The sequence below is a fragment of the Ahaetulla prasina genome, chromosome 2 (genome assembly GCF_028640845.1).
Source record: "Ahaetulla prasina isolate Xishuangbanna chromosome 2, ASM2864084v1, whole genome shotgun sequence".
NCBI lineage: Eukaryota > Metazoa > Chordata > Lepidosauria > Squamata > Colubridae > Ahaetulla > Ahaetulla prasina.
Genome location: NC_080540.1, coordinates 143,934,237 through 143,958,879, shown reverse-complemented (window position 1 = coordinate 143,958,879; position 24,643 = coordinate 143,934,237). Strand labels below are relative to the sequence as shown.

The following is a 24,643-nucleotide window of genomic DNA, read 5'->3' as shown; positions in this document are numbered from 1 at the left end:
TTTGTCAGAAGGTCACAAAAGGCAGGACCCCAGTGACCCTGGAACACTCCAACCATCATAAATAGGAGCCAGTTGATTACAATCCAATGTCTGAATTTTGATCCTGTGACCATGGGGATGCTACAAGGGTTTTAAGCGTGAGAAACAGTCATTGGTCATTTTTATCAGTGACACTGTAACATCAAACAGTCACTAAATGAATATATATTAAAAGTTTTCTTAAAAATGTCCCTATCTCTTGCGGCATTTGGGCATAAAGCAGAGGGGATTTAGTTCTTCCATGGCTCCAAATTACAGATTATACTCTGAACCTTTTTTCTGTCCTTCCTCAAGAAATGCAAGAGACGCCCAGCAGATACATTGATAAGGCCACTGATAAGGTTTCTTACAATGCTTTCCTCACAGTAATTCAGGAGAGTGGGTTGTCAGTCCCTGGCCCTTGGCTCCACATTCATTGTTACGTGCTATTCATGTAACAGGCCTTCATAATTACACAGAGTAAACTGATCCCTATCTGGGAATTGGATGCCAATTTAGCTTAAAAATAACAGCACTTTCCACCCTCAAAAACTACTCTTTTATCAGAGGTAATAATATTTTGCAGAATTACAATGCATTGTTCTTTGCTTAGGATGCTCTGGCAATCCAGATTATTGCAGTTTTTCATAAGTACAAATTATAAAAAAAATAAAATTAAATGAGAACTTTTGTGCAGCTTCCAACTTCACAAGAGGATATAAAGTATACATCAGATAGATTACATTTTTTTCCCTTTGCTAATTAGCAAAGCATTGTAATACAGGTAAGGTAATCCTTGACTTGCAACCATTCAAAGTTACATCTGCGCTGAAAAAAGTGACTCACAACCTTTTTTCATAGTTACAATAGCAAGAGCACTTAGACTTATATACCACTTTACAGTGCTTTACAGCCTTCTCTAAGCGGTTTACAGAATCAGCTTATTGTCCCCCAACAATCTGGGTCCTCATTTTATCCACCTCAGAAGGATGGAAGGCTGAGTCAACCTTGAACCGGTGAGATTCGAACTGTCAATTTGCAAGCAGGCAGCAGAAGTAGCCTGCAGTGCTGCATTCTAACCCATTGTGCCACTGCAGCTCCTTGCAACATACCCATGGTCACATTATCAAAATTTGGACACTTGGCAACTGGCTTGTATTTATGTTGGTTGCAGTGATCCTGGGATCACCTTTTGCAACCTTCTGACAAGCAGTGTCAATGGGGGAAGCCAGATTCACTTAGCAACCATGTTACTAATCTAATGACTTCAGTGATTCATTTAACCATAGCAGAAAAGATTTTAAGAGTTAACCTGGCTGAGCCCAAGGGAGGGATCTAATACGTCATAAATTACGAGTCCCTGAGCATCTGCAAGAAAACTAAATTCAGCCGATCTTGAATGCCTCTTTTCTCTCCTGCTCATTTCCCTTAAAGACTGGTTGGATCCTTGCAGAGAGCTTAAGCTTGCAATAAATCTTTATACTCGTTTGAATTGCCTGAATCTCCTGATTTCTCCAGCTCTTAACAAAAAGTTGTAAAATGGGGCAAAACCAGGGATGAAATGCTCCCGGTTCGGACCGGATCGCCTGATCCAGTAGCGATGGCAGAGAACCGGTAGCAAAAATTCCCCCCCCCCATACCCAGCTGAGCCATGCGATCATCAGTCTTTTTTTTTTTAACTTTTAAAAGCATTTTTTCTTCGGCCGAAAAAATGCTTTTAAAAGTAAAAAAAAAGCCTCTGATGATCATGCGGCTCAGCTGAGATCGTCAGAACCCTTTCAAAGCATTTTTTCTACAACCTCTTTGGCCGAAGAGGCTGTAAAAATGCTTTTAAAAAGCTCCTCTGGCGATCCCAGCTGAGCTGCCTGATCATCAGAGGCTTTTAAAAGCATTTTTTTTACTTTTAAAAGCATTTTAAAAGTATTTAAAAAGCATTTTAAAATGCTTTTAAAAGTTAAAAAAAAAGTTGGCCATGTCTACCCATTCACATTAACCCCCCCCAACAAGCCACACCCACAGAACCAGTAGTAACAAATTTTACATTTTACCCCTGGACAAAACTCACTTAACAACTCTCTTGCTTAGTAACAGAAAGTTACTAGAATTCTGGCTGGGGAATTCTGGGAATGGAAATCCACACATCTTAAAAGTTGCAAGTTTGAAAAAGACTGGTCTATATAGTTGGCTCTGGTAATAGATATCGTCTGCCTTGCTCAAGCAGGTGCCCTCCAGATGGGATGGGCTTAAGTTATCTATAATCACTGGCTTGTGTTGGCTATGCTGTTTGGTTGTGGGTAATGCGAGCTAACATACCTGAAGAACTCACAGATGGGGAAAACTGTTTTATCTTATGATTCATTTACCACACAAGCTGCCAGAACAGACCAAGACAAGTTCTTAAGGTAAGGAATGTTGTTTGCAATTTGATTAACTTTGGATCTATTTGAGTCAAATTTACGTTACAGATAGTCCTCAATTTACAACTGTTCATTTAGTGACCATTCAAAGTTACAACACTGAAAAAAAGTGACATGACTATTTTTCACACTTACAACCATTGCAGCATCCCCATGGTCACTTGATCAAAATTAAGATGCTTGGCAACTGTTCCACATTTATGACGGTTGTGTTGTTCTGGTGTCATGTGATCAGCTTTTGCGACCTTCTGAGAAACAAAGTCAAGGGGGAATCCGGATTCACTTAACAACCATGTTGCTATCTTAACAAATGCAATGATTCACATAACAACTGTGGCAAGAAAAGTCACAAAATGGGGCAAAATTCACTGAAGAAATATTTCACTTAGTAACATAAATTTTGGGCTCAATTATGTTCGTAATTCAAGGACCACCTGTAGTGTGAGAAGAGTAGCTTCTGGTAGCAGCCAGAAAAATGTTTGAATGTTTGCATGTAGCCTATGTCCTGCTTAAATTTAATTTTGTTCATGTTTTTAAATGAATCTGAATTTTGAAATTATGTATTAACTTTTGTACTTAAAATCTTTACATTTGTTCTAGGCTTGCCCTTATGCTGCTTGCGATGACTCCTATATCAGCTATATTTTGCATGTTTTATCGTTTTGAGGACTAGACAAAATTGTTTTTCTAATAAGCTTTAATTCTAGTAAGGGTAGAGGCGAATTCAGACATGACAGTTCATTCATACAGCTGGAAATCCTATAACTGATACGGGTTGTGACTAGGAAGAAAAGTTGCTATGGTTAGATTTGCCCATGGTAGATAGCTGAATTCTGGATTACAGTAAATACATTGTACTCCTACTACAGGAAGTAGTTATTTTAAGGCGTGGAAAGTTTATCTTCTAATCTAAGGGAATTTGAGTTGTGGTCTTAAAGACATTTTGATAAATATGCTTAGGATAATAAAGCCCTTCATGGGGTTGGCCTAGCTTGAGGGATCATCTCTCTCCCTGGTTATTCCCAGCCCAACCTGTTAGATCTGTCACAGAAGGCATGCTCTAGGTACCATCAGCTAGGGATCTGCATTTGGTGGGTGCCAGGAGAAGTGCCTTCTTTATCATGGTCATCCTTACTCCCAAAATTAGATGATCTCCATCCCTTTTCACATAAGACGGTCAAAACCTGATTATGTTATTGGACCTGGAACTCCCAAGGAACTGGAGATTTGTTTAGCTGCTTTCATTGTTGAGCTGGCCATTTTTATCCTCTTCGCCTAGGGGTTTGTACTCTTGTTTTTTTACACTCCTTATTTTGTTTAATGTAGATTTCTGTATTTTTTATCTCTTATTTTTTATAGATTTTGTTTTTTAACCATTTGTTGCATGCCACCCAGAATCATTTTTGGTGAGATGGGCCACTATACAAATCATTGATTCAAACTAGGTTTAAGTATGACTTTGTCTGAAAGTGGACATCTAAAGAATCTGCAAATATTGCTCTAGATTAGAGCTTGATTAAATTGTTAGATTTGGGGTTCCTGCAAATAAAGGGCTGAAGTTCTTATGAGAGTGTGCATGTTTATGGTAAAGTCCTTTGGTGTCTTCTCCATGACAATGTGACTTTCAAGAGCTTGCCACTATGAATACAATTTCATGGCATAATTTGCTCTGATCAATACATCTGCTTTCGGTAGGGGATTTCCCCCCCCCCACCAAATAATCGCATATGGAAATATAGTGATAAGAAGTAGTTGTTGAAAGCAAGATAATAAGAAGAGATGCAAACATAGGTAGATCTTTGATGACTTTGAAGATTAACTGTACCTGAGCAGGTGTTGTTTACTTGGTGAATGTAACTCTTTTTGTAACTTCTGAGTATGGTCCTTTCTTTCTTTTTTCCTTTCCTGTGTAGCTGCCTTTTCCTTCTCTTGAATTTATTTATTATTTTTGGCAGTTTCTGTTGGAAAGGGACCTATGTGAAAGTGTGTGAATATTTGTGTGTTTTTTCTGTGAGAGTGATTAGTAAGTGAAACAATTGTCTTTTAAGTGGTTATATTTTGAAAGCAATTAATTACTAGGACTTGGTCTGTCTGTCTGTCTGTCTGTCTGTCTGTCTGTCTATCTATCTATCTATCTATCTATCTATCTATCTATCTATCTATCTATCTATCTATCTATCTATCTCCTGACCCTATATATATAGATATAGATATAGATATAGATATAGATATAGATATATGTTTTCTGAGGTTTTCACGGGTGTTTGTATATAGGTCTTTGGTTGTTCGGGTTTTCTCCCGTGTAAAATTGGAAGTGTCTTGGCGACGTTTCGACGAAGTCTCATTCGTCATCTTCAGGCTTCAGCTTCGTGCTTCTGGGAGCAATGTGTGATCGCAGCTGTTTCTTCCTTTTAACTGCTAGTGGGGGTTTGAACTGATTGGGTGGGAGCTTGGCTGTGCTCTGATTGGATGGGGTTTGTTTTTTTGTGTGCTCTGATTGGCTGGGGGTGTGTCCTGTGTTGGTGGGGGCTGAGCACAACCAAGCCGCGAACTTAAAACTTATTTATTTCGTATGGCTGGACTAGCCTGATTTTTATTTTTATTGGATGGGTTTTTAAAATTTTGTTATTTTACGGGGGAGTACGTTTTTTAACATTTTGGGCATTTAAATTAGTTTTTTAAGGGATGTTTTTAATTATTGTGTGTATTTATATTTTATCTGCCTGTTCACCGCCCTGAGTCCTTCGGGAGAAGGGCGGTATACAAATTAAAATATTATTATTATATTATTATTATTATCATTATTATATATATATGGTTTGGATATATGGGTGTAATGCACACCAGAGGTGGTATTCAGCAAGTTCTGACCAGTTCTGGAGAATTGATAGCGGAAATTTTGAGTAGTTCGGAGAACTGGTAAATACCATCTCTGACTGGCCCCGCTCCCATCTCTGCCTCCCAAGTCCCAGCTGACAGGGAAGAAATGGGGATTTTGCAGTAACCTTCCCCTGGGTTACTGGGGTGGGAACTGAAGATTTTACAGTATCCTTGCCCTACCACGCCCACCAAGCCACACCTACAGAACCGGTAGTAAAAAAAATTGAATCCTACCACTGATGCACACATACTCTGGGCAATGAGTGGCTGAGGGACAAATCTTCAGAACTGGTTTTAGCTGGTGTTAACAAACCAACAGGATTCCAAGCAGGCAATGCGAAGCGTGTTGCCTTTGTGGTCACAGATTTTTTTAAATCTGTTTTTTTCTTAAAGAATCATTTTATATTCAGAGTTGCAATCTGAGTAAAACAAGTAAGCAGCATGTTATATCTCTACCTGCAACCCTGTATGTGTGTTTTTCTTAATACCTCCTTTTAATTTTCTTTTCTGCAGAATTTTGGGAATGTTGCAATTGATCTGAAATACCCACATTGCCTCTGAAGAAAAGAACACCCAGGGAATATTTACAGTTGGATATTTTTAATGTTCATGAGATGTTTCCTAGAACTGCTCTCCTGATGCCATGGATATTCTGCTTCTTAAAGCACTGGTGTTGGTCTTGGTCAGTTGTTTTACTGGGCTTCTCTACTACCATCCCAGGCATTTTTTTAACTGGGAAAGAACAGTTTACAAGAAACCAAATTTCATAGTAATTTTAGCAGACGATGTAGGATGGGGAGATTTTGGAGCCAACTGGGACCTAAAAAAAGACACACCTAATTTGGATAAGATAGCCCAGGAAGGAATGAGGTGAGTTTCATACCATTCTCTACCATTCACATTTATTTACCACGTATTTAGAGAGTGTACCATGTTTCCCTGAAATAAGGCCCTGATTTATATTTTTTGAACCCTTAAATAAGCGCTTGGCCTTATTTTCGAGGAAGTCTTATTATTTTGGGGCGCGTGGAGCGAGATGGGGATCCTCTTGCTATCTTACCTGATTTCCAGCTCTTGTCTCCCTAACCCTAACCAGAGGAAATGGTGGGGACCAGCTGCACATGCGTTTAAATATTTTTGGGGAGGTCTTATTTTTCAGGGAAAGATGGTAGACAATTGTTAAAATGCTACAGGATTATAGGATTATACTTATGGTTGTGCATTTTTGTTTGCTTATTGATTTATGACATTTACATTGTACACAATCAAAAGCATACTTTCAACAGCTTATAACATACAGTATATCAAAATGAGAGGGTAACATGGAAGATTCATAAAACTTAAATTAAAAAATACAGAAACATTCCAGACAGCATGTTGTATCAGCCTCCTGTGGAAAAACTATTTTCAGCAATCTTCAGAAAACAACTAGAGTTGGGATCAAACACATTCCCACAGGAAACCATTCCAGAGAGCCAACCCAATGGTAGGGGAAAATAGCTCTGGGCTTCACCCACCTTCATGACCTCCCCTAAATGGGGAAAAACCCATTGCTTCTTGTGGCATGATTGAAATGGCTGGGCCAATTCCAGTAGAAAAATGTGGTTTTGAAGAAATATCAGAGTTATTTTTTTAAATAAACTTGTTTTATTTATTTCTGAAATGTATATGCTGCTTAACTCCAAAAGGAATGATATATAAGAGTAATATAGAAGTAAAATTGACAGAATTGAATAAAAAAACATAAATGCCATAACACACTAAACATTCATTTCTTAGCCATCGAGTATAAAAAAAATATTAACAGTATTAATCCCACTTACACTTAATACCCACATCATACTGTCAATCCCCCAAAACATTGTAAAACTGCCAGATAATTACTTTCAAATGCAAATGGGAGATAAATTAATTTCATAAATATAGGACCTTGAGGGACTCTTGTCAAGGTTGATTACAAATTGATCATCACTCATTTGCACTACTACAAGACTTGAAAGTTCCTTTGAAGGGGAGTGAGAAACTAGTAATTCCAGAATGGGGTGGCTACACAGCTGGCAGATCAGTCCAGCTGTTGCCAAATAACACCAACTTTAAATACGTCATCTTCCTTCTGATAAAGCTTACATGGCTTACATAGTATCAAGATATGTCCGGCACCACCTCAACAAAATTGAATAGGCTAATGTTGTTCAAACATATAGAGAGGACTGTCTAGAATGTGTCCCTCTTTGTGAAAAGTCCATCAGAGTAGGCTAGATGGCATGTTTCCATAGTCTAAGGCCGTGATGGCGAACCTATGGCACGTGTGCCACAGGTGGCACGCATAGCCATATCAGTGGGCACACAAGCTCACCTCCGGTGCACATGCACACACTGGCCAGCTGATTTTCGGGCCTTCTAGGCCCACCAGAAGTAGGGAAACAGGCTGCTTCCTGCCTCCAGAGGGCCTGGGAAGGCCCGTTTTTCTCTCTTACCTGGCTCCAGAGCCTCTCTAGGAGTCTGGGGGAGTGGGAAAACTGCCTTTCCCATCCCTCCCCAGGCCCTCCGGAGACCAGAAATGGCCCGTTTACCAACTTTTGGTTGGTAACTTTTTTGCTGTCCTCAGCCCCCCCAGAGCCTCTCTAGGAGTTTGGAGGCTGGGGACAGCAAAAAACGTCACTTCCTGTCCAACCGGAAGTTAGTAAATAGGCTGTTTCTGGCCTCCGGAGGGCCTCCAGGGAAATGGGGAAGGCCATTTTCCACCCTCCCAGACTCATAGAGAGGTTCTGGAGACAGGTAAGAGAGAAAAACGGGCCTACTGGGCCATTGCTTGTCACGGGGGGGGGGGGGGGGAGAGTGTGCGCATGCGCATGAGTGAGGTGCATAGAATTATGGGTGTGGGCACGCACGCGCATGACCCCCCCCCGTCCCCCTTTCCTGGCACGCGATAGCAAAAAGGTTAGCCATCACTGGTCTAGGGAGTACCTTTATCTCTCCCATTCTCTAAAATGATTAAAACAATTACACTATCAAAGCTGAACTCATGATCGGCATTCATCCATATTTTTGTTTTATTTTTGTTTGCTCTTTTCTCCTGTTTTGTTTTATTGTTCATCATCCAGAGTCTTAATTCATGGGAAATATCAATAAATACAATAACAATGAAAGTGTATTCATATTCATTAATCAGATGAGTTTATTCTTTTGTCCTGGTTTTGCCATTTTCTGGTGAGTATCCTTGAGAAAGATGAATGGTCTAGAAACATGAAATATGAATAAATATCCACAATAGATGTACACATAAATATTGTTATGCGCATATATTTATTGGCAGTGAGATGGGGAATATTCATGATTGGTTTCATGAAGAGATGACAGCCCTAAGTTAACCAGTGCATAAGAAAGATATTGCATAGATTTTTTATGTGGATTTACACATTTTTTCCATATTTTTTTTTCCTCACTGTCTACTCCATTTTTTTTTGTGGATTGATAATGTAAAATTGAAGGTCATACATATTTGGAGTAAATAAGTTGGTGTCGTCATCATCATTATCATCTAAACTTATATGCTGCCCAACTCAACATCTCTGGGTGGCTTATGCAGTAGAATTTGGAAAAGTTAAAGAACCATTTCCAATATTTTACTGGCACAAGTGGCACATGCTCCCCACCCCCTACCATCAATGCTCTGTCTTTAAAACTGTAGCTTACTTAATAATTTGCACATCTCTAAATCTGGGAGGCAATTAATTTGAACCATTTCTCCTACAGCTACAAATGCTAATTGTGAGAAATGATTTAAATCAAGGATGCTCTAGTGAATAGTTGTTTTGTAAGATGTACCAAGAATTTATTGCTTCCCTAAAGACGTCAATTCTGGCTATTTAAAACCTCCTCAGGCAAATGGTCAAACAAGGAGTTGAGATAGCCCTAGTGATTGGGACTTCTGTTTGCTTAGTGTACACATGTTTCTCTTGTTTTATCTGTCTTAAACATATTTGCTTCATACCATTTTGGCACGTACACAAATCTTAGAGAGCAGCCAGTCAGCCTTCTTTCTATTAGATGTAGCTCATTTTCCTTTAATATATAGGCCAAGCATGTGTTTGATTTTTCTCTTGCTTGTACAGAATAACTTAAATGCCAACCCATAATGCTTTGCAGCACATTCTGTGCGGTTTACAATGTCAGCATACAGCTCCCAACTGTCTGGCTCTTTCATTTTACTTCATCCTTCAGAAGGATGGACGGTTGAGTCAACCTTGAGCCTGTCAGGATTGAACTCCAGACTGTGGGCAGAGTTAGCCTGCAATATTGCATTCTAACCACTGCTCCCCCACGTTTCTTGTTTTTACAGAACTATATGAGAGCAGTACATATATTGAGACATGAGCCCTGCCCTGCTTGCATTATTTAGTTTATTTTTCTATTTTGATTGGTCATAGACTGCAGCATAGAATCCAAATAGCCTATTTCAGTTCTGTACAATATTTCAGACACATGGTAACCTGTCCACACTAGCAGACGCACCAAATTGTATCAATAGAAGAGAATAGTTATAGTTCAGGGTTGAACTGTGCGGTCCTTATTGCTCTCTGAGCTTGGTTGTTTTCTTACAGACATTTGATTACCAAACTAGGTTACATCACCAGTGCTAATAGGGGTTTGCTCTCATTTTATACACTAGTAGCTGGGAGTGGTCTTGGTGCTTCCTCGATTGGTCTGTTTTTACTGTTGGCTTGTTTGGCAGTTCTTTGATTGGGGGATTGTTTGCTTCTCAATTGATGGTCTAATGCAGAGGTGTCAAACTCAGGGCCCACGGACTGGATGCGTCGCGTGCTGGCCATGCCCATCCCTGGTTTAGCAAAGGGGGGGGGGAATCGCAATATGTCATGTGACAACGTGTCATTGCGAGTTTGACACCCCTGGTCTAATGTTAATCTTGGGTGTTAATCTTTGCAATCAATCCACATTCATGGCAAGAGATACTTCAATTCCTACATTATTATCTCACTCACCTCAGCCTCTCTCTTTTCCAAAGGCCCCAATTACAAAGTAATAGTTTCTGATTTCTGGGATTTCTGAGCTCATTGCTATACTCTTAGTTTATATTAGTCTTATTCAAAGAATGAGATGCTTATTATTGTTCAGTCAAACACTTTTACCATTTCAATCTAATTAATCAGATTCCAAAAACCTGCTGATTACGGATTCCCTCACCATCTCCCATTATGCAATAATCCATCCAAGACATCATGCAATAATCCATCCAAATAATTGTATTAATCCCTTTCCTGTTGCATTTCTTTTTCAGTTCTTTTACTTGCAACAAATTATTGCTAATTTTTCTCATGAATGGTTTCAGCTTTATCTTACGCACAATGGGAGTTTTAAAATATGCCCATGATAATTGAGACATGGGATCCACTCAATAGGATTCTGTTGATATCTGCAAAGAGAATATAAATACTAGAGACTTCTCTTATAAAGATTTAAGATTGTCACTTTGTTATGAATTATTTCAGTCAAATACAATGCCTAAGTTGTAATGTTATGAATGTACACTATGAGAGACAGTTGGTAAAGGCGCTAGACTAGAAACCAGGAGACTGAATTCAGCCCCTACTGAAGTGCCAGCTGCATGAATCTGGGCTAGTCACTATTTCTCAGCCATAAGAAAAAGAAGGCAACGGCAATCTACTTCCAAAAATATCAAGAAAATTAATATATTTAGGATAATAAAGCCCTTTTTGACATGGGTTCAGGCTATCTAAGTGATCTCCTCTCCCTGGTTATTTCAGCCGACACGACTTGATCTGGCAAAGAGGGCATGCTGTGGGTACCATCAGCTAGGGATCTACATTGTGTGGGTCCTAGGATATGTGCCTTCTGTGTCATAGTCAGAGGTGGTATTCAGCTGGTTCAGACTAGTTTGAGCAAACTAGTAGTGGAAATTTTGAGTAGTCCGGAGAACCAGCAGATACCACCTCTGGCTGGCCCCGCCTCCACTCGCTGCTCCTGCCACCTGCTCCGCCCTCCCGCCCGCTCGCCATTTGCCTCGGCTGGGTTGGGGTACACACTATTCCCTGGCTTCGGCCTTGCCCTGGAGCCTCTGCCCCTTTGCCTTGGGTAAAGGGATGCACCATTCCCCTGTTCCAGCCTTGCCCCAGGCCTCCGCGCACATGCCACCATCCCCCCTCTGGCCTCAAACTACAGCCTCCTGTACAGAAGCAATTTATTCGGCCGCGTTAGGCTGAAGGGCTATGATGGGGGTGTGGGCGCAGGAGGCCGAAGTGGTTTGGGAGTTGTAAGAAGTCCCATCCAGAAAGCGCTGCAGTGGAGATCTTCTTCCGTCCCTTGCTGAACTTCGTTCACTCATGGAGATGATCCATGTACTCTCTGCGTCAGCAGCTGCTTCTCTCTGCTGCTGCTCTTACTGGGAGAGCGTCTTGTGCAATTTAGCAGCTATGAGCCGCCGCTTTCCTCTTAAGTCCCATCCGGAAAGCGCTGCGGCTGAAAGAAACAGCATTCAACATGGCTGCTGTTTCTCAGTGCCACAGCACTTTCCGGATCGGATTTAGAGGAAAGCAGCAGCTCACAGCTGCTAAATTGCACAAGACACTCTCCCAGCAGTGCGGAGAAAAGCAGCTGCTGCCCCGAAGAGCAGAGATAAGCTCTGCGCATGCGCAAGATGGCGCGGCTCTGAGGACTCGGCTCCGGCGACGAGAGGCCCCTCCGATGTTGACGAAGCCTCGGCCGTCCGTTTAGCCGCTTGCTGTCCCCGGCCCGGTAGATCTTACTTCGGGCAGCCATATGAGAGGTCTTTGGACTCCCTCGTACATGTGGTTGCCGAGAACGAGGCCGGGTAGGCAAGCGGTGGTTTCTGGCGGCCATGTTTTTAGGCTCGGAGGTGGGGCGATGAGTCGGCGTTTTTTACGGCCGTTTTTCTGCCGATTCGTCTGGCCGGCTGGCTGCTAGCCTCTGGCTCGTCTCCCGGCCCCCTTCTGACTGCGGACTCCGGACTTTTCGGGGGTAGCCTTTGGGCTCCAGCCTCTGCAATCGTGGACGACCTGGATGATTGCGGAGGTATTCCATCTACCCCTATTGCCATCTGCCTCGCTGCCATGGTTTCTTGGCTTTCCCCCTGCTGCCGGATTATGGACTTGGCAACCTTCATACCCCCCAGCCTCTCGGAGAGGTTTAGCCTTTTATATGGACTTCGCCTCTTGGAGGGAGAGGTCTGGGGAGACCCGGCTTCTGGAGTGGTTAGGATTCTTTTCCTGGCCATGTCTGGAGATGGTTATTGGAGGATTGCGGGGAGACGATGGAGGCACCCCGGAGTTGCCCCCTGCAACCAGTCTATGACTGTGACTATTTTAACATCACCCATGCCCCCCTCGGCCTTTTTTGAGACTACTATGGCCGTTTATGGTCCTATTAGGACTCCTTGGGGGGGGACATGGGATTTAGTTGGGGACAGAGGAGGACGGAGGAGGACGTAGCCAGCGACTGGAATACCATTTCCCCTCACCCCCGGTTCCAGGATGTTTGGACTAGGCACCGGACAGAATACCATCTTGACTGTCATTCGGTGCTAATTGCTGTTCCATTCTTTGTATGCCTTCATTCTGGACTAGTACCATCAGTCATCATCTTGCCATCCGGAGATGGAGCCTCTACTTTGCCGATTCTTAGTCTCAGCTGCTACGCATTATACTGCTTGTGAACTCTTGCGCCTGCGAGGTGCTCCCCCCCCGCAGGAATGGCCCTCCTCACTACCGAGGGCCGGCCTCCATGACGGGTCTTGGGACCCACAGAGGTGGCATGCGAAAAAGAATAGCTTCTGGGGTTTTTTAGAGAGGGAATTTTAAGGGTGGGAGGGTGTGGGCGGGTTAGGGGGGTACCCCGTCGGGTAAGGGGCCAGTTCCTGCACATGCTCGCGGCGGTTTTTTATTATCAGGTTCGGAGGTTATGGGGGAGGAGTCTGTTCCTATCTGTGAGGGTGGTCCTATTGACACGGTAAGTGGGAGGGGCAGGTATGGCGGAAGCGAGGGTCATATCAAATTCGGGAGCGCGTGCTCGATGTCTTAAAGCGATCACGCGCTCCGACCCTTGACTTTTCCTGCCTCGGATGGTCAGGATCCTCAGAGCCTGGGCCTTCGTTGATGTTGTGCAATGCTCGGTCTGTGGTGAACAAAGCCCCTTGTTTGTGATCTTATACAGGGGGTTCCATGGACCTTATGGGCATTACGGAGACCTGGTTGGGCACTGAAGGGGCGTGCCTTGTAGAGATGTGCCCGCGGGTTTCCGTGCATTCCATCAGCCGAGGCCCAGGGTAGGGGTGGGGGTGGCGGTTGTGATTAGAGAGAGTCTAGAGCCGAGGAGACCACTGTACCTCAGATTGCCGGGTGCGAATCCTCTTTGTGAGATGGGGTCGAGGTGTCAGATGGGCTTGCTGATCACGCACCTGGCTCCTTGCTGCGTGACAGCTGCCCTGCCCGAGCTCCTGGAGATGCTGGCTGGGTGGTAGTTGAGACCCCAGACTTTTAGTCATGGGGACTTTAACTTGCCATCTTCCGCTCATCATCGACGGCAGCTCGGGAGTTCACGGCTTCCATGACGGCCTTGGATCTGACCCAAGTAGTTGATGGCCCTACTCACATTGGGGTGGCACTCTGGACCTGATTTTTCTCTCTGGACAGTGGTTGAGAGATCTGGACTTAAAGGAAATAGTCATCGAACCTTTGTCATGGTCAGATCACTCTTCTTCGCTAGACTTTCTGACCGCCATTCACCACCGCAGGGAGGCGGAGCCGACACGTTGGTTCCGCCCCAGGCGCCTGATGGACCCTGATGGGTTCCGGACGGAGCTTGGGCCGTTTCCTGGGGGTCTGGCCCACGGCTCGGCTGAGGAACTTGCGGCGGCCTGGGAACGGGCCGCGGCGGGGGCCTTAGACCGTGTCGTGCCTTTGCGGGCTTTGGGCCGGGGCAGGTCCCAACCCGCTCCCTGGTTTACCGAGGAGCGGAGAGGATGAAGCCGGAGAAGACGCCTAGAGAGTTCCTGGAGGTCTAGCCGCTCGAAGCTGATCGACACTAGTGAAGTCCTATACTAGGACTTACCTAGTGGCATTGAGGGAAGCGAGGCGTAGCTACGCCTCCTCCCTCATTGCATCGGCAGATAACCGCCCAGCCGCCCTGTTTCGGGTGACCCGCCCCCTCCTACATCAGGGGGAGCGGGATGACCCGCTGCAGGGCCGTGCTGAGGAGTTTAACGGTTATCTATACGATAAAATCGTTCAGCTTCGGGATGGGTTGGACCAAGATTGCGGTGATGCGGGTGAGATGTTCGAGGGTGGCCTTGGCGATATTGTTTGGGATGAGTTTGACCCTGTGGCTCCTGAGGACATGGACAGGTTGCTGGGTAGGCTGAATGCCACCACATGTTTACTGGACCCGTGCCCCTCCTGGCTGGTGCTGGCCACTCGGGAGGTCACACGAGGCTGGCTCCAGGCGATTACGACCGCTTCTTTGGTGGAGGGTGTCTTCCCGGCCGCCTTGAAAGAGGCGGTGGTGAGGCCCCTCCTTAAGAAGCCTTCCCTGGACCCGGCTGTTTTAGGTAACTATCGTCCGGTCTCCAACCTTCACTTTGCGGCGAAGGTTGTAGAGAGTATGGTGGCATATCAGTTTCCCTTGCACCTGGATGAAACTGTCTATCTAGACCCGTTCCAGTCCGGTTTCCGGCCCGGTTACAGCACGGAGACGGCTTTGGTCGCGTCGGTGTGTGATCTCTGAGGGCCAGGGATAGGGGTTGCTCCTCTGCCCTGGTCCTATTAGACCTCTCAGCGGCTTTCGATACCATCGACCATGGTATCCTGCTGCGCCGGTTGGAGGGATTGGGAGTGGGAGGCACCGTTTATCGGTGGTTCTCCTCCTATCTCTCCGACCGGTCGCAGTCGGTGTTGACAGGGGGGCAGAGGTCGACTCCGAGGCGCCTCACTTGTGGGGTGCCGCAGGGGTCGATTCTCTCGCCCCTCCTGTTTAACATCTACATGAAGCCGCTGGGTGAGATCATCAGTGGTTTCGGTGTGAAGTATCAGCTGTATGCGGATGACACCCAGCTGTACTTTTCTACACCGGACCACCCCAACGAAGTTATCGAAGTGCTGTCCCGGTGTCTGGAGGCCGTACGGGTCTGGATGGGGAGAAACAGGCTCAAGCTCAATCCCGCCAAGACAGAGTGGTTGTGGATGCCGGCATCCCGGTACAGTCAGCTTAATCCGCGGCTGACCATCGGTGGCGAGTCATTGGCCCCGATGGAAAGGGTCCGCAACTTAGGCGGCCTCCTGGGTGGACGGCTGTCTCTAGAAGACCATTTGACGGCCGCCTCCAGGAGAGCGTTCTACCAGGTTCGCCTGGTACGCCAGTTGCGCCCCTTTCTGGACCGGGATGCCCTATGCACGGTCACCACGCACTCGTGACGCCTCGCCTGGATTACTGCAATGCTCTACATGGGGCTCCCCTTGAAGGGCATCCGGAGGCTGCAGTTAGTCCAGAACGCGGCTGCGCGGGTGATAGATGGAGCCCCTCGTGGCTCCCGTATAACACCCATCCTGCGCAGACTGCACTGGCTACCTGTGGCCTTCCGGGTGCGCTTCAAGGTCTTGGTGACCACCTTTAAAGCGCTCCATGGCATTGGGCCGGGTGACTTACGGGACCGCCTACTGCTATCGAATACCTCTCACCGACCCGCGCCTCACAGAGAGGGCCTCCTCAGGGTGCCGTCAGCAAGGCAATGTCGCCTGGCGACGCCCAGGGCAAGGGCCTTCTCTGTGGGGGCTCCCACCCTTTGGAACGAACTTCCCCCCGGACTCCGCCAGCTTCCGGACCTTCGGACCTTCCGCCGCGGGCTTAAAACATATTTATTTAATTGTGCAGGACTGAGCTAGGTTTTAAATTCATGGGTTTTAATTGGGTCTTATTTGTATATTTTAATTAACGGGCTTTCAAATAAGTTTCTTAATTGTTTTTATTCTGTATTTATATTTATATGTTTTTAAATGCCTGTGAACCGCCCTGAGTCCTTCGGGAGATAGGGCGGTATATAAATACGATTAATAAATAAATAAATAAATAAATAAATAGATAGAGGGGAGCAGGCCCTGAAAAGCTGCTTGGTCGAGCCTTGCCGTGTGCGGAAGCTGCGCATGCGTGGAAACCATGTGCGTGCGCATGCAGGGAAGCCGTGCATGCATGCGCGTGTCACATTTTCGGAGAACTGGTGGTGGAATTATTTGAAACCCACCACTGGTCATAGTGCCTGTCTTATGGAACATCCCCCTCATACCCTCACATGCATGGACTTCTCCAGGTAGTCACCAGGATTCTAGGAGAGCCGGTTTGGTATGGTAGTTAAAGATACTGGACTAGAAACCAACAGATTCTGAATTCCAATTCTACTTTAGAATTCCAAAACTGAGTGATTTGCAGCTGAGTGATTTGAGGCCAGTCTCTCTCTTTAGGCCCTAGAAGAAAGCAATGGCAAACACTTCTGGAAAAGAATCATAACATAGTTGAAGCCACGCCGTCTGTCCCCATTAAACATAGTATATAAAAATACCAGGTTATAACTAATTTAATTATTTCTGTCAAGGAAGCTTTTTTTCATGAGTCCAAGACATGAGAATGTAAATCAACTTCCTTCAAACTTGTTTCTTCAGTTGTTTTGGGGTGCAGCTCTGAATACTTGTTTCAATAATTGCCCACATGGGCTGCAGCTAATGTACGTTGCAGATCAAAACTTGGTAGGGTACTGGACTGGAAAAGATTGTTGTAGACAGAATTGTTAGCATAGCTAATTCGTAGTATGAATTTTTTGCTCCATTTTTTGGGGTTAAAGCTAGTTAAAAAAAAAAGAAGCCCAGACACATGATAAAAGGCTTTCTCTATATATAGCTTTCCTTAATCCTGCACGGAAAAGAAGTAATTAGATTATATTGTGATCACTTGAGATTTTAAAAATTGGGATTAACTGACATTTTCCTCTTTCAAGTGAAATGTTGCTGTACAGGATAACCTTCAACTTGAAAAAAAGTCTGATGACTCGCCCATTATGTGAGGCCGTTCTCAAGAATGTTTGTCTTGTGCTTTGAACCTTCTGGCCTTTGATGTCATCAGATGAAATAAATTACCCTTTAACTACGCTAATAGCCACATCTCCATTCCTAAGTTTCCATAGCCCAAAAACTTAGTTTGGACATTCTATGCCCCAAAATCTGTAATGGGAGATACTTCAAAAATAAATCAATCACACGAAGCAGCATGCTTTTTTAGAGAATGAGTTTTTAGGAAGGTTTGAATACTGCCAGTCTGGCTGAAAGTGTCATCTCATTGGCCGATTTGTCCCCTAGGAAAATCTCAGCACTGATCTTCCCTTGCAGCCTTGAGAAGCCAAGTTAGCAAACATGCTGTTCATCTCGCATTTGCACTAATTCTGAAGTAATGTTTTTTGTCTGTATACATTTGAACTATCTGGGCACTTTCCCTATTCCCTAAAGGCAGATTTAGAGTTGTCCGCAACTGCCGATACCCATTGCTGCAAAGCAGTTGATGAGAAAGTGGAGATTGCAGAAGGCTGCAGACGGGCCAATACAAACACCTCCTGAATCCCAACTGGGTGTTGTGCAGAGATGGGCACCCTGCATGCTGATTGGTTCTGTCGTGTCCCACTCCTCCGCTGACGGCCGGGTCAGGGAAATCCGAATCAGGCTTGCCTCTGCAGCTCTGCCCAAAGTCCTAGCAAAGTCCTCAGAGCAGGCAGGAGACCAGTAAGTGACTTCAGCAAGATAAGTTCGACTTTTGCCTGACTCAGAGACTGCCAGAAAGCAGATCCTTTATATAGGCCATGGGGTGTGGCTCCATGACTCAGCACTCATTAAGGCCTGCCCCTCCCTTCCTTCTGTTGCCTCCGCCTATCCAATCTTCTGATGCGAGGGTCACTCCAATCAGCTGTTGGTAATAAACCCTCCTCAGGCTCACATGCTGTGGAGGAGGGGGAGGGGTCTAGCTGCTCCGTTTGCCTGGGCATGGACTCAGGGCTGGGGCCGAGAGGTGCTCCTTCTTCTGCAGTTTGTCTGGGCATGGAGCCAGGACTGGGGCCGGGAGGCATACATTCCTCCGTGTTCGGGAGCAGATAAGAAGGCCCCGGCTGCTCTGAGGGCGGGCAAGACACAACAGGTTCCGACTTCCTACTGGGAGGTGGGAGAAGGCAAAACATGTTCACGCAGGGAACGTTAAAATTCGCTGACCCATAAAAAGAACACATATGGCACCATCTTCCCCAATCAACAGACGCCTACATTCCGTGGGGTGCAGTGCAGCAGAAATCTACTCCAGCCTTAAAACATGACATAAATATTGCAAGCTTGATGCTCATATGTTAATAGGAATTTCATGAAAGCAATAACAGCACTCCAGATCCATAGATGCAAAAGTAGACCGTGTGCATAAGGATAAGGATGAAAAAAAAGGAAGCACATATTTCATTGTCAAACTACATTAACCAAGTAGCTTTGGACAGCCTGGCCTACAAGTAGCCTGCTCTAAGAAATCAAAAATCTAACTACAGTTACCGTAGATAACTTTGCCATAAACCAACTAAATAATGTTTTGTTTCAAATTAAAAGGGGTGTAATAAATGAAAAATAATAGGAACCTTTCTCCCCTTTTTCTAGATTTGTAGATTTCCATTCTGCTGCATCTACCTGTTCCCCATCACGTGCCTCTCTGCTTACAGGACGTCTCGGCCTTCGTAACGGCGTCACCCACAATTTTGCTGTGTCTTCAGTGGCAGGCCTTCCATTGAACGAGACGATATTGGCAGAAGTCCTGAAAGAAGCTGGCTACCTCACTGCTATGATAGGTAATTTAACCTACCCCAGAAAGAAAACTTAAATTGATTCTATTTACAGCTGGATATATGCTAGTCTATGATCAAAATGAAGATTTGATTTATTGCTAGAAAAGAGAGATAATACCACTAAGTTATTTCAGTTGGAAATGTGCATAGAAGGCTAGAATTTCCTTAGGTAATTTGGTAATATTTGCCATACTGCAAAGTACCTTTGCAGCAGAAGTCATCTTGGACCATGAATCCAGTGAAGTGCATGTATATATTTTTTTTTACATCCTCTAGGTCTAATTCTCAAAGAAGCACCAGCCCCTTGATTGCAAAGTGTATCCCAAGGTATTCTGGTTTGGCACGAGCGTGCCCAAACTCACTTTCACTGAGATAGCCAGGAAACCCAGCAGCATTGCTAAATTCCTTGTGTAGTGCATCTTCTCTGTGGATGGGACAATTCCTGTAGTTTATCTTCCAAACATAGTTTGCTATCGCTGTCTCAGAAGTCTTTGTATTTGGCCGTTTGCCCCTAAGGTTTCCTCCAGGATCTTAGTAAGATTCCTTTCCCAATAAATGTAAAGTTTTTAAAGATTTGTTCAATTTTCTGCTTTCTCTTTGGGTTCTGTTGCTGGTTTACATTGCCATTTTAATTATGTGTTAAGTTTACATATTGTTGTAAGCTATTTGGTACTATTCACAACAGACGATGAGGTACCTTTCTCATGCTATATGCCAACTGGCCTTAAGACTCACCTTTATGGCATAAGGGTTCAGTATCCTGGAAAGTCACTGCATTCAGAACATTTGGGTGCTGAGAGAGAAAGATGCACTTTTCCTAGAATGCAAATTGGTGAGGTAATTCAAGATGTAATGAAAGTGAATCATTTGTAGGTCTGAGTTTAATGCTGAGAATGGAGTTGTTTTTCTTCTGTTTTTATGATAGGGAAAGGATAATGGCTCAATATTTTCTGATTGGGATTCCTTAGCTCCCATTCTTATGCAATTTTATCTATTTATCCTGTCTTTATTGCTTTTACAAATATCTCAAAGTGGCAAACATATCCAATACACCTTCCTCTTCGTATTTTCCCCACAACAACCCTGTGAGGTGGGTTGGGCTGAGAAAAAAATGACTGGCCCAAAGTCACCCAAACTAGCTTTCATGACTAAGGACTCATAGTCTCCTGCTTTCTAGCTTGTTGCCTTACCATTAGACTGAAACTGGCTATTTTTATAACAAAATTTATCATAAAATGGAAAAAATAGGCTTGTTTTTTTAATATTAGCTAGAGCCTGGGGTATCAAACTTGATTTCATTGAGAGACGCATCAGGGTTGTGTTTAACCACATGAGGGGCGGGCAGCTTAACGTCACTCCTGTCGGCACCTGTGGTGGCCTGAGCACTCTGCCAGCGAAAATGGGCTCCCGAGCTCCATTTTCAGCTGCCACGGCCTCCTGCAACTCTCTGCCAGTGAAAACAGCTCGGGAGGCCTGCTTTTGCTGGCAGAAGCACCATGGGCCGGTCCTTCGCTGTTTCCAGGGCGGTCCAGTGGGCCAGATCTAAGTGCCCTGGTGGCCTCAAGTTTGACACCCTGAGCTAGACTCAATGTTTTTGATGAGTCAGATAACATGGTTTGTGAATTTTGATCCTGTCCTCACTTTCTCAACTAATTGCCCAGAGTTAAAGTAGCCAATATTAAATGTTTTCCACAGTCACTATTTTGCATTAGCACGTTTAGGTATTGACACTTTTCTCTTCCACATCACTTCTTTATAGGGAAATGGCACTTGGGACATCATGGCCCTTTCCATCCCAGCTTTCGTGGTAAGATTTCTATACTTATTTCCTCCTACTAAAACTTCAAGGTTGTTCTAGTTGGAATTGTAATTTCATAAAAGTGACTGCTTTGATGTACATACCTTCCACATAGATAACTAGGATATTCTGGTCTGGATAAAAAGCAGGATTTGCAAGAATGTAGCTTTCCCTTAACCTGCTAGTTTTTGAATGGAGGAGAAAAAACTTGTTTTATGCAAATAAGTATTTTAATCTTATAAGGCCCATGACCACAACAAAGCAAATACATAGATACATAGTGTGTAGATTTATAATCCTGTAAACTCCAAACAAGCTCTTAATTTTCATCAACATAGATATTTCATTTAAAATTCTTCTTTGACAGCAGATGTATTAGCTGGATTCACATTATGCTAGCTGTGATTTGCCTAAAAATTATTTATGAAATAAATCTTAGTTGGCTAGGTTCATACAGTAGGCTTAGCCATAAATCCAATCTGCACTGGATAACCTTTCGTAGGTTTGAGTCTATAGTGTTTTGAGCGACAATGCAAAAATAAATGGGGTCATCTTCTATCTGTGACTTCTTTTCTTTCTTTTTTTTAGGAATAGTTGTTTTTTCTTCCTTTTTAAAAACTGTATTCAATCTACTAGCTGGTTACCCGTGCTTTGCTACAAAACTGTGCTCAAGCTTGATAAATTGACACAGCCTGAAATTTAACGTAGAATGTGTAACTCCGTAGCATCAGAGTGTGTTAACATAATGCAACTGGCAATTGGAACAGACGGGGAGAGGGACTAGAATGTGCCAGCCCGCAGCATCCATCGGTATTCATCTGGCTAGCGTCCTGTCAATATGTAAGAAAGTTGAGGGGTGTTTAGAAACTCAAACAGTATTTGCTGTGTCAGCAAGAAGGAGACAGGAAGGAGATTGGGCGTGGCTTAGCTCAACTGTTCTGTAGTAAAACTGCTTGCTGCTGTGAAAGTAAAACTGAAACTCCTCTCCTCTGCTTGTGTTTTACATTTGGAACAGATTTCTTTTCAGGTGGGGAGGGGGAGTAGAACTCCTTAGCATCAGACCATGTTAATAATAATATAGGAAATACTAATGCTCTGATGGTCATTTTGAAAAATCCTTTCTTAGTGAGCACCTAGAAGCCAAGAGGAACATATGTGGCAAATTTCAAGTTTGTAGGCTTTAGGGTTCTGGAGATTTCATGATTATGGCATGAGTGGTTTTCACTTTTACTGTAAAAACTTACAATACAGTTTTTGTGTATTTCCTTCCTTACATTAGCAAAAAATTGCCACCAGTGGCAATTTAAGTTAGGACTCAAGTGGGGGCAGATATGTGTATTGGACTCAGCTTGGAATCGTAGCCTACAGGTTGCTCAACTGTTGTCTGCAAGCAACTGTTGGCTGACCACACACAATATACTAAGCTAAAATGAAATAGTAGTTAATATTACTTAACTCAATGTATTAAAGGGTTTATCTTTCTCAATCTAGTAGCTTTTTAAAAATTCCACACTTTGTAAACTACTGGGGGGGGGGGGAAGAGATCAAAGAGACAAGTAATCTGTATACTACTAAAATTCTCCTGCCGCTTGTCTGCTTGTAACCTTCATTTAGCCCAAATGGCAAACGTTTCTGAATCAAGGTACCTCAAATTTGCTAAATTAAAGAATCAGTACAGAATCCATGACCCATTTACTCTTTTGTAATTGAAATTCGAAATAATTTTTCATGCAAGTTGTATTCGCAAAGCTGTAGACACAACGGCAATGCCACAGTTAGCACAGGTCACACAGTTGTGGTTTCCAACACTCCCTGTCAGCTTTCCACAAGCAAAATCAATGGGGAAACCAGCAGGAAGTCAGAAGTTGCTCTCATTCCCACTGCTTTATTGCCTGCCTGTGGACTTTCTGTTTCTCTGTTTAGGTAAAGAAAAATTTCTGAAATATTGATCCAGTGGGTTGTTTAGTTTAGCAGTTCTCTCTCACCGGCTTAAACCTCTGGTGCTGGTGACCAACCCAAATTGGATTCTGCAACATTATCCTGGGTCATCCATATTTGCCTTCATTTGTCCAGTACATTTGTAACAATAATGTCCCAATGGTTCATAGGTTGTCTAGTGCAGATTAATAACAGAGCCATAGTGGCGCAGTGGTTAGAAAGCAGAATTGCAGACGAATTATGCCAATTGCCAGCAGTTCAATTCTCACCGTCTCAAAGTTGACTCAGTCATCCATCCTTCCTAGGTTGGTAAAATGAGGCCCCAGATTGTTGGGGTCAATATGGTGACTCTATAAATTGCATAGAGAGGTCTGTAGAGCACTATGAAGTGGTATATAAGTCTATTGCTAATACAGTGTTTTTTCTGGCAGTAATGAACCTAATCCTGCTTAGGACTCTTAAATAATTGTAAGAGAACCATGAAATCACAGTCAGTGCTTGAATGGTGATATGCATCCTACTAAGTCCTTGCAGTTGGGTTGCCACAGATGTGTATTCCATTTCAGACAAGAGATGGCCAGACATATCTTCATTTTGTGTCTTTTTATTTCAAGGTTTTGATTTTTATTTTGGGATACCATATAGCCCTGATATGGGCTGTACTGACACTCCAGGTTATAACCTCCCTCCCTGTCCGGCTTGTCCCAGATGCTCCACAACAGACAGGTATGTTTATTTATTGCTTATGAATTTATATCCCAGCATAATCTAGGGACTCTTGGCAGCTCACAGAGTATCATGAAAATATTAAAACATTCATAATATGTTTTAAAATTTCAGTTCAAGCACTGAGCCAGAAAATCCGAAAATCCATGCACAATAAAGATCAACCCAAATTAAAAATAAAAATAATAAAACAGATGGCACTATATGTAACATAATTGGAACATCTTTCAAAATATCTCAGTATTTAACATCTTTCTGAAAACTCAAAGTGTGGACTGGCCTGACTTCCATGAAATAGTTCCACTGGTGCTACCTCTGAAAAGCAGAGTCTTCTAACTATGTTTTCCCTCATTCTGTGGAAATGTGGGACTACACAAATTTCTCCCCTAAACCACCTAAAGATAATCCACATTTAGCAATCATAATTGGGACTAGTAACTGTTGTTAAGCAAAGCACTTCCTAAGTGGGAATTCATTTTTATTTACAGTAGCGGCCAAAATTGTGGAAACCTTTTGGGAAAAGTGTATTTTTGAGGTTTGATGGCTTATAACACCACTTTTTTTTGGAGTAGTACCATAAAATTATATATCAATGGAAAGATAATTTAATCAAGAATATAATGCTTTTCAACCTTTGTTTTAGAGATAAAAATGTTTTTTTTCCCCTGGAATTCTAGATTTTTAGATCAAATTCCTGCAGTGTGCGCTGAACAGTCCTTGCCCTCAACTTCACATTGCATTGCGCCATTTCATCTTGTATACACACCCAAATGATTTTCTTCTGTCACGTAGGCACAGTCTCTTAATTCTTCTATCATCACTTGCTGTTGTGCACCTTTTCCTGCCTTTACCAGTGTAGTTTTGTAGTGACTGAGTCTCATACCTCTTCAAAAACTTAGAAATGCCACCTTTAAGTTTCCACCAATTTTTCTTCTAATTTTTTTATAACTGTATCCTTTTTCACTT

At 43.5% G+C, this 24,643-nt stretch overlaps 1 protein-coding gene across 17 annotated transcripts in view; it reads left to right on the top strand.

Moving 5' to 3' along the window:
• The window catches only part of ARSG (arylsulfatase G), a 157,195-nt gene that overhangs the window by 40,253 nt on the left and 92,299 nt on the right, over positions 1 to 24,643 (top strand). For 16 of the 17 annotated variants that reach the window (XM_058170409.1, XM_058170399.1, XM_058170402.1 and 13 more), the window contains exons 2-5: positions 5,829 to 6,185; positions 19,031 to 19,218; positions 20,975 to 21,022; positions 23,566 to 23,677. In XM_058170409.1, the coding sequence (XP_058026392.1) occupies positions 5,959 to 6,185; positions 19,031 to 19,218; positions 20,975 to 21,022; positions 23,566 to 23,677 (575 nt within the window). In that variant the 5' untranslated portion in view covers positions 5,829 to 5,958. Of the gene's footprint in view, positions 1 to 2,271; positions 2,421 to 5,828; positions 6,186 to 19,030; positions 19,219 to 20,974; positions 21,023 to 23,565; positions 23,678 to 24,643 lie in introns of those variants that run through there. The other variant, XM_058170395.1, reaches the window with a different exon arrangement.